The sequence below is a fragment of the Syngnathoides biaculeatus genome, chromosome 16 (genome assembly GCF_019802595.1).
Source record: "Syngnathoides biaculeatus isolate LvHL_M chromosome 16, ASM1980259v1, whole genome shotgun sequence".
Lineage (NCBI taxonomy): Eukaryota > Metazoa > Chordata > Actinopteri > Syngnathiformes > Syngnathidae > Syngnathoides > Syngnathoides biaculeatus.
Genome location: NC_084655.1, coordinates 17544221 through 17554619, shown reverse-complemented (window position 1 = coordinate 17554619; position 10399 = coordinate 17544221). Strand labels below are relative to the sequence as shown.

At 42.8% G+C, this 10399-nt stretch overlaps 1 protein-coding gene across 12 annotated transcripts in view; it reads left to right on the top strand.

The window, feature by feature from the left end:
- LOC133514089 (plexin domain-containing protein 1-like) overlaps positions 1-10399 on the top strand; it is a 25510-nt gene extending 15111 nt beyond the window's left edge. For 8 of the 12 annotated variants that reach the window (XM_061845393.1, XM_061845391.1, XM_061845392.1 and 5 more), the window contains 12 exons: positions 903-1009; positions 1636-1779; positions 4240-4309; positions 5554-5676; positions 5777-5895; positions 7196-7289; positions 7354-7449; positions 9025-9106; positions 9177-9237; positions 9347-9455; positions 9803-9960; positions 10036-10399. In XM_061845393.1, coding sequence (XP_061701377.1) covers positions 903-1009; positions 1636-1779; positions 4240-4309; positions 5554-5676; positions 5777-5895; positions 7196-7289; positions 7354-7449; positions 9025-9106; positions 9177-9237; positions 9347-9455; positions 9803-9960; positions 10036-10149 — 1277 coding nt within the window. In that variant the 3' untranslated portion in view covers positions 10150-10399. Of the gene's footprint in view, positions 1-63; positions 86-702; positions 751-902; positions 1010-1635; positions 1780-4239; positions 4310-5553; positions 5677-5776; positions 5896-7195; positions 7290-7353; positions 7450-9024; positions 9107-9176; positions 9238-9346; positions 9456-9802; positions 9961-10035 lie in introns of those variants that run through there. The other 4 variants (XM_061845399.1, XM_061845400.1, XM_061845390.1 and 1 more) reach the window with 4 other exon arrangements.

The following is a 10399-nucleotide window of genomic DNA, read 5'->3' as shown; positions in this document are numbered from 1 at the left end:
GGCCAATTGCAACCCGCAGCGTCATTTAAAGTGGCCCAAACCTTTATATTCGTTTTTATTTGAATTTTAGCGCCATACGTGGAAGGTAAATGCATTGTCACTTTTACGTCAGTATTATTAGCTGTGACAAAATTTCATAATTCCTGGACAGTCATCCATCAGTTGGTGAAAGATAAAAATCCAAAACAAACGAAATCATTTTAAGTCATGGAGTTTTTTTTTTTTAACCTTTCCGCTTGTCAACCAGGTGTTGTAACAAAGATGATTTTCAACCATACTTCAATTTTCCAGAATTATGTCACTTTATATACATATACTGCATGTTTCACGGGGGAAATTAGTGTAGTTAATGATTAAATACACTTACATGGCTTTACGGTCCCAACAATGCCTCTTCTGTAATAGAATTAGCGAAGTTGAGCACTATGAAATGGTTTGACGGAAAATTTCCATCAAATGGATTTGATGCAGTAGGACACGACAGTCTTATAATTCATTTGGAAAGTGTGCACAATATGGAAGGCTGTACAGCTTCTCTGCTGTGTTGTCTAACTTCGCATTGGGATACTTTTTGGTGTGCTATGACTCAGTCTGCGTCTGAGGTTGCGCAAGGCTCAAAATGTCTGTGGGTTCTCGCCCTTGCGTGCATTTTCCGCTGTGTTTTGCTGCTAAAATTGACCCGCATCAACTAGAAAGTAACCATTGGTGTGTGACATACAATCCTGGACTGCTCCGTGCTTCAAATATGTGGTATGAAGTGCAACTTTTGCAAAAACAAAAAAAAAAAAAAATCACTGTTAACTTGTCAAAGTTTTACAGGGCTGTTTGCAGGATCTTTGTGTTGTCCTGTGTCAATGTTTGACTTAAGACTAAAACTAACAAGTTTAATGTGTTTTGGGCAGAGGATAGCTACAATGACATCTCAGAGGGACATGCCAGGACACGCCGGGGCATTATGGACAAAGGACTGTTCATTGACACCTTGACAAACAACATGACCAGTGTGGTGGTAAGTGTGAGCAGTAATATCTATAGCAGTGTAATATTAATATCTATAGATACCAGTGTGATGAGACCAAACTTACTGTAAGTCTTCATTTTTCAGCTATTTCATATAGCAGTATCATGCACTACAAGTACCTCTAGGTCAGGGGTCGGGAACCTTTTCGACTGAGAGAGCTATAAATATTATATTTTAAACATTTTCTTTCAGCGACCTCTGTCAAAGCGTTTCCATAATCAGTTGTTCCAACGCGATCAGCATTAGACCCTTCTGCACCTCTGGACATATACTACCACGCAAAAACTACAGCAACTCCACTAGGCCAAACTGTCTCTACTTCATTTGCGTTGCCTCCCACACCTAACTACGGCAAACCCACTTGGACAAACCTTCACTGCACGACAGAAATCACATGTACAGTATGTACATGTACAGTATGTCTCCGCGAGACATATGCAACCACCAAAAGAGCCAGGTATGGCTCGCGAGCCATAGGTTCCCGACCCCTGCTCTAGGTAATAGTCAATAGTTAATGGAGTTAAGTTACTTGGAATTATGCACAGTTCTCTTTTGTAAGGCACATATTGTGTTATAGTACGCCACGACTTCATTCCAGGCTGTTGTTTTGTCAGGAGGATCGTGGCAAGTACTACACGTGGCGGCGCTTGGGTCCCGAAGACCAAAGAACACGGGAGCTGTGGGTGGACATGAGCGACCCCGGGCACGGCCAAGTCCGAGTGCACGGCATTTTGTCCAATTCCTACCAGCAGGCCGCAGTGAGTCTTGTTGTAACAAAAACAAAAAAACCCATCATTTACTACATCCATTTTCTTTGCTGCTTATCCTCATGAGGGTCGCGGGTAGTGCTGGAGCCTATCCCAGCTGTCAACGGGCTGGAGCAGGGGTACACCCTGAACTGGTTGCCAGCCAATCGCAGGGCACATCGAGACAAACAGCCAATCTCACAATCACACCTAGGGGCAGTTTGGAGTGTCCAATTAATGTTGCATGTTTTTGTGATGTGGGAGGAAACCGGAGTGCCTGGAGAAATCCCACACAGGCACAGGGAGAACATGCAAACTCCACACAGGCGGGGTCGAACCTGGGACCTCAAAACTGTGAGGCCAATGCTTTACCAGCTGAACCACCGTGTCGCCTCCATTTACTACAGTGACTCTCAAAGTGTGGTATGTAGGCTGTATACCAGGGGGGTCAAACTCATTTTTGTCCCCGGCCACATTGCAGTTACAATTGCCCTCAGAGGCAATTTGCTGAAACCAAAGAAATCTTGAATTGCCTCATCATATTCACACATTAAATTTATGAACTAGTTTTGGAATCAGAAATCGAGCGTAATGGGTTTTTCAACCATTGTTTGTGTTTGGTCACACAAAAATGCTCATAATATCTCAACATTACCATTTATGACATATGACAATTTGAAATCTTGGGATATATTTTCACAAGAATCACAGATTTCGACATTGAAGATTTGCCTCCGCGGGCCACATAAAAGCATGTGGTGGGCCGAATCTGGGCCCCTGGGCCTTGAGTTTGACACCTGTGCTGTATACCAAAGAATGGGTGAATTTTTAAAAAAAAAAATGTTTACAACATGAAATACAATGAAACATAATAGAATGAGTAAAAATCTTTTCACCTTGCTGGCAAGAAGGTGAACGGTGATCATTTTTAAAAAGTTTGCAACTGCTTTCGAAATGATTAGACACACTAAAGAAAAAGTACAGATGAGTTTAACTTTTAAATACAATTGGGGGATTTTTTTTTTTTTACCTTGACTTGCAAGCAATGACTTGAGCTATGATGTCAGACTCTCCAGCACTCCACAAGATGGAGAAAAAAAATGGCGGAATTATTGTGAAACTGTTCGCGTAACCTCATTTTACTAACAAATTGGTTTACAAGCAAGTTTGTGACAAACATTACTTTCACAAACTGTGCTTCCTGACACGCTTTCAATTGTGCTTTCTTACGCTGCGATTCTCTCCGCACATATCATATTTCAAGTGTCATTGTTTAGGTTTTGTTTTTTGTTTTTTTTACCGCAAATTAGCCCCGAGTATGGCTCCCAAGAAAGGGAAAAGTGCAAGTGATTGTGTTATTACGAAGCTTTTACAACATAACTGCTAAAGAAAGACAGACGGCCCACCTGCTGCAGCAGCTGCTTTGCATGGCGCAGAGAGTGAGTGGAGTGTGAGAAATAAATTGCGATGGATGGCACTCGATTCGCCACGCCATTTGAAGGCTCGACACGCAAATATACAACAATGCGCGTGTGCCCTGCGATTGGTTGGCAACCGCTTCAGGATGTGCCCCGCCTCCTGCTCGAAGATAGCCGGGATAGGCTCCAGCACTCCCGCGACCCTCATGAGGATAAGCGGCTCAGAAAATGGATGGGTATAATACAGCTGTTGAGCTCGAGAGGCCAAACCCCCGAGAGCTCCATCTCCTTGTTGGCAGGAAACACACACCTCGACACACAAACGATGATCCCTTTGGATTGCGAAAGTCGTTTGTCATGCGTGTTCATCCGTGCGGCAATTACAAAGAGACAAAACAGATATGCGGGGGGAAAAAAAGCAGGCCAGAGGAATTCAGTGTGGACGATGAAGTCATGGGGAATCAAAGTGTTGATTCATGAGGAACGTGTTGCATTTGGTCAGTGCAAAATTCATAGCAGTGGACAAGCCTCTGTGTACTCCACCTAAGCTCCAGTAACTGCCTCTGCAGAGATAATAAGGCTCACTCTAAGCAGACTTTGTCAACGAGGAATTCATTTAATAATGTATTTTCATTTGTTGCATTTTGCTTTGCTGTTAGTGTTGCCATAAATAACATACTTTTTAACATTTTTCCATTGGATGTACCGTATTTCCTGCACTATAAGGCGCACTGTATTAAAAGGCACACCTTCAATGAATGGCCTATTTAAAAAAGTTTTTTTTTTTCATATATAAGGCGGTCCGCACGATAAAGCGCATAGAATAGACGCTACAGCAGAGGCTGGGGTTACGTTTTGCATCCATGAGATGGAGCTGCACTAAAGGCTCAATATTGATCCATACATAAGGCACACTGGATTATAAGGCGCACCCTTGGCTTTTCAGAAAATTAAAGGCTTTTAGGTGAGCCTTATAGTGCGGACAATACGGTAATTGGATCAGGTTGGTTGTTCCTAATAAAGTGACTGGTGCGTGTGTGTCTTGCCTTTGCAGAAAGTCGCCCTGTCGTTCGACTTCCCCTTTTATGGACATTACCTTAGGCAGGTTATCATAGCAACGGGAGGTAGGTGTGACCGGCGGTCTCCTGCGTAGGGTCGGTTCCAAGGAAACTGTGACACCGGTGTGACGGGCTGAGCGCTCCCCCGTGCTGAAAAGTCTCGTTGTGATGAATGCGCATGCGTTACTAACAGGGGAACTCTGGGTACGTACAAGACGCTTGCTGGGAAATCACCCGGTCTCATAGTTCCCCTTCTTCTACATAGAGGGAGCTCACATACGTTATATCCTAACCCTCGGCCAGGGGTGTCAAACTCAATTTGGCCTCGAGCCATATTGTAGTTAAGGTTACCCTCATCGGGCCGTTAATGACTGGGAAACGATATTTAATCGCTCAATATTTACATCGATTTAGGAACTAGTTTTACAAAAATGCTTGTAATATCTCAACCCATGTCATTCATGGAATATGACAATTTGAACTTTTGGTTCAGATTTTCACAAGAATCATGGACATTGACTCACTGGGTTTGCACATAATATCATATGGTGGGCGCATTAATCGCAAGGAGACTTTTCCGCACCGGGAGCGCTCAGAACGTCACACCGGGACCTTTTTGGAGACGATGTCCTTTTATTCTGAAGGAATAACAGAAAATCCTCCGTATGAACTCTTGAGCTATTCCACAAAGAAACTAGATAACATTGGAAATCCGGTTGGGCTTGTCGCAGCGTCATGCCTGTGAAAAATCTTTTTAATACGTGACTCCACTGACATGCCCACTGTGTGACATGGAACGAAATAACAACACCATTTAGATAAAAAATGCATGATAAACAGATAGAAACATTAAGATGGTTCCGGATTACCAACTGACAAATACGGTCACCCCCTTCTCCCAGGGGACGACCAAACAAAAGGACAGAGGTGGCGCCGCAGAAAACATTTATTGTGGGTTTGACCCGATTACATAGGGTCGGAACGGTTTGCCAAACACTGTCAGATCAACTGTGTGGAATTCCTCAAGGTTCACTTGTAGGGCCATTGTACTTTTAACCATGCTGCTGGGAGCAGTGAGGGTTTAACAGTTTGGCAAAAAGAATGAGCTTGGTATGTATCTTGAGTTAAAGATTACAGATCTATTCCAGAAAGACATCTTTTCTTTTGTGTAGACACACATTACGTAGAGACTGAGTTCACTGTGTTTGTTGTTTGCGAGACCTGAAAAAACAGAATCTGAACGCGTATAACGGCACAACCCTAATTGGAAGTATTTTGTTGTTGCTTTTCTAACTGTTGCTCATATCTAGGCTTTATCTTCACCGGTGAGCTCACCCACCGCATGCTGACATCCACACAATACATCGCACCACTGATGGCTAATTTTGACCCCAGCCACTCAAAAGAGTCCAAAGTACAGTACATGGATAACGGTACAATGCAGTTGTCACTACATTTCGATGCACCTGACGATGGTGCGACTGACTGGGTTTTGGTGGGTTTGTGCTTTGATATTGTGCTTGATTCCTTCAGGCGAGGTGTTTGTGGTCCAGTGGGAGCGCGTTCGACTGGTGGGCAAAGAGTCGGCGGGGGCCTTCACCTTCCAAGCCGCACTTTATAGAACGGGAATGATTTCTTTCAGTTACAAAGAGGTACGATACAAGGTTCATTCCGGAGTTTGAGTGTGAATGGATAGGTTTCCGATTACCCATCATGCCTTGCCACGGTTGCCATACTGTGTGTCTTAGAGTTCAGAGAACATAGGTGAACCGTGAAGTTTTTTTTCTCTTGTTAATTTTTCCGTTTGGTGTAAAAGTTATGACGTCGTTTAAAGCAAATGCAAACGTAGTGGACAAAAACACGTTTGACGCTTTAAGACATTGACGCTTCCCTTGCTTCAGGCACACAAAACGGCGGACAAGGGACTCCTGGGACTGTGGTGACGTCGTTCGAAACCTATCCATTAGATTTTTTTTTTGGTTTAATTTTCGAGAAAAGTCTTTTTTAGTTACACCACTTGTGTATATGTTGACAACTCTGATGTGTTTTAACAGTTACAAAGATGACATCAACCAAGTCATACCAATAAAACCTGATTAGAAACTCATCTTTCTTGTTACATTTGATGTTTAGGTTGGTCATCAAGAGGCAGGGAAGAGGAAAAATAGCTATTTTAAGGAGTACTTGTGTATTATTTGGTACAGTGGTGCCCAATTTAGAGCTTTTAATTCAGCTACCATGCATGTTTTTGGGAAGAAATCAGAGTACCTGGAGAGAACCCACACAGCCAGGGCTGGGATTTCAACCCCAGACCACAGAACTGTGAGGCATCCTCTTTAACCATTCATTCACCGTGCCACATAATGTGTTTATCAATAAGGAAAATAGCACTTTATAATCTTGTGGATCATGATTCACTACTTCTGATATGCACGCCTTGGCTACCAGATGAGACTATAGCACACTCATGCAAACCGACAATGTCAGGTTTCACTCTTCTACTATAAATAACGAATTACTCTGCAGTAATATTAGTCATTTTTCGAAAAAATAAAGAATATATGCCTTTGAACTTTGTTATATTCCCTGTATGTTGTTGGACAGTTTGTTTTCATATATCCATTCGTTAATGTTATATAACACTAGCACTTAGCTGCTATTCATTAGTCTGTCTAAAATGTTTCCCATTGTGTTTTAGCAGAAAGATGGTGGACTTAATTGCACATTTTCTCTTATCTCAAAAAATTTATACGTGAATCTCAAAGCACCACTGTATTTTAAATGCTTTCACTACAGCTAAAGCAACATTTTGTTTCAGGTCAAGTATAATTTGAAGAACAAATGCACGTATTTTTATTTTGTGCATGGATTATTTGGAATTTCATAGAGATTCAGAAAATATCCTCCAATTATTTAAAGACTTCTTTGAGTTTACCATTGAACATCTTCCAGATACCACTCCCGCCCAGTGACATCGGTTTAGCTCAAGCACCAGTGAAGGTTGGCCTGTCTGATGCCTTCATGGTCAAATCATCCCAGTCAGAAGGTTAGCGCCGGAAGTGGCTTTTCAACCAAACTTGCGATGATGGTGACGTCTCCATCGCTCGCAGGCGTACGGAGGCAGACTGTGTACGAGTACCATCGGATCGAGGTCGGCGCTGTTAATATCAGCAACTCCTCTGCGGTGGAGTTTACGCCATTGCCTAGTAAGACAACTGACAATCGGTAACTACGGTTGGGCGATTGTTTTTTTTTCTTTCGTTTGTTAAAGAGCTTCTGTTCATGTGCACAACATGTTCCCAAAAAGATAGGAACTACCGGTAGTTAAAAGCAATGTTGAATTTTGGTGACTATATGTACAGTGAAGAAAATAAGTATTTGAACACCGTGCTATGTTGCAAGTTCTCCCACTGAGAAATCATGGACTGGGTCTGAAATTTTCGTCGTAGGTGCATGTCTACTGTGAGAGAGATCATCTGAAAAGAAAAATCCAGAAATCACAATGAATGATTTTTTTTTACTGATTTGTGTGCTAGAGCTGCCAATAGGTATTTGAACACCTGTCTTATCAGATAGAATTCTGAGCCTCAAAGACCTGTTAGTCCGCCTTTAAAAGTCCACCACCACGGCATGTATTATCCTGAATCAGATGCACCTGTTTGGTAGTACGCTAAGACGTCATGGTTTGAAATAATGGATGGCGCGTAAGGTTCCCCTGCTTAAACCAGCACATGTCAAGGCCCGTCTCAAGTTTGCCAATAACCATTTGGATGATACAGATGAGTCATGGGAGAAAGTTTTGTGGTCAGATGAGACCAAAATTGAACTTATTGGTCATGATTCCACTAACCATGTTTCGAGGAAGACGAATGATGAGTTCCATCCCAAGAACAGCATGCCTACTCTGAAGCATGGGGGTGGTAGCATCATGCTTTGGGGGTGTTTTTCTGCACATGGGAGAGGACAACTGCACTGTATTAAGGAGAGGATGGCTGCGGCCATATATTGTGAGATTTTGGGGAACAACCTCTTTCCCTCTGTCAGAGCATTGAAGATGGATCGTGGCTGCCTGGGTCTTTCAACATGACAATGACCTGAAGCACAGCCAGGTAAACCAAAGAGTGGGTCTGAAAGAAGCATATCGAGGTTCTGGCGTAGCCTTGCCTGTCTCCAGACCTACACCCAATAGATAATCTTTGGAGGGAGCTGAAACTCCGTGTTTCTCACCGACAGCCCAGAAACCTGTCTGATCTAGAGAAGATCTGTGTGGAGTGAGCTAAAATCCCTCCTGCAGTGTGTGCAAACCTGGTGAACAACTACAGGAAACGTTTTACCTCTGTAATTGCCAACAAAGGCTACTGTACCAAATATTAACATTAACGGTTTTCTCAGCTGTTCAAGTAGTTATTTGCAGCTGTATCGCACAAATAATTTGTTAAAAAAATCATACATTGTAATTTCAGTGTGCTTTCTCACAGTGGACATGAACCTACAATGAAAATTTCAGCTGCCTCCATGATTTCCAAGTGGGAGATCTCGCAATATAGCAGGGTGTTGAAATACTATTTTTTTTCCACTGTTAATGTTAAGTTGAGGAGGTTCCATGAGACTTTTGGGGTGAGGTCGAAGGTTGATGGGCTGACTAACAAAAACAATCAACAATGATAATACCTCTTTCCAATTTCAATAAGTGCTGCATTCAGGGCTACATCAGCCCGCCCCTCTCCCGACATTTGACATCTGCTACCTTACAAAGTATGTTCTTGTCTCCTATTTCTTAGCCTGCCTGCAACACGACAACTGTGAGCGTTGTATCTCATCGAATCGGACTTCCGACTGCAGTTGGTGTAATGTACTCCAGAGGTGAGCCGCTAAACTTGCAGGGCAGCACACTCACCTATCACCGTAGCAATTGACACAAGGTGTGTATTAGGTGTTCGGATGGCATGGATCGATACAGACAGGAATGGTTGGAGTTTGGCTGCTCAGAAGAGGTAACAAATGTTCCTTTTCGTCTATTCGATGACCATCAGACTCTTCTTTAGGTACACCTGCACATGGCTCCCGAGTGTCTTTAAGTAGTTTTTGTGTGTGGGTTAACAGAGCAAAAGGACCAAGTGTGATGATTACCCCGAAGAGGAAAATTCTATCACACCGGAAACGTATAACGTGACGTTGTCATTTGTGTCACAAAATGACTGCAATGGTGATGGTGAGTACAATCATTTCTTTATTGTGTTAGTCAAGTTATTTGAAGCGGATATTCAATGTAAAATTGACTTTTTAAGTGTCTGAGTTGCTTATCCTCACAAGGATTGGGGGGAGTGCTGGAGCCGATTCTAGCTATCTTCGGGCAGGAGGCGGGATTACGCACTGAACTGGTTGCCAGCTAATCGCAGGGCACCTAGAAACAACCATTCACACTCACAATCAGTCTTGCACAATACTTTCATGCACATTTGGCAGCCATTACAGCCTTGGGTCATTTTGAATATACCACAAGCTTGGCACACCAAAATACATAATATATCTCCTATAACAGCTTTTTCTTGCATGCAGATGCGGAGCGGGAGATTCCCAGAGGTAGTTTAGGTTGGGCTAACACAGGAGTCTTGGCGGGTGTCGCATCTGCGCTGGTCTTAATCCTGGCACTGGCTCTCGTGGCTCTTTACATCTACTGCCACCCGACCGTCACATCACCGCTTTGCTTCATCCATGTGAGTTCTGTACGGCGCTATTTGTCCCACGCCTGCTGTCGTTTTGTTTCATTCTCGTGCTTTTCTTGATTACAGCGACACAATAGCTACTGGCCCTCTTTAAGGTTCTGCAAGCAGCAGCAGTCTGGCTACCCTGAAGTTGAGGGGTACGCTGAAGAGGGGAGCAGCATGATCGAAGCGGGACCATGATGGAGATACAAATACATACCTAGACATTTATTGTTTTTTTTTTTTTAGCCATTTACCAGTAAGCTAAATTCACCCAAAACATACTAAAATCTGATTTTATTGTATTTTTTTCCATGTAAATAGATGCCATCAAATTCTGAATGTGAATCAGAATATGAAAGTTACAAATATCAACTTGGGAATTCCTCAATTTCAGCTTTTACGGCTACAATACTCTTTAAATTTGTTGATAAGTAGTCGGAATTCGGTA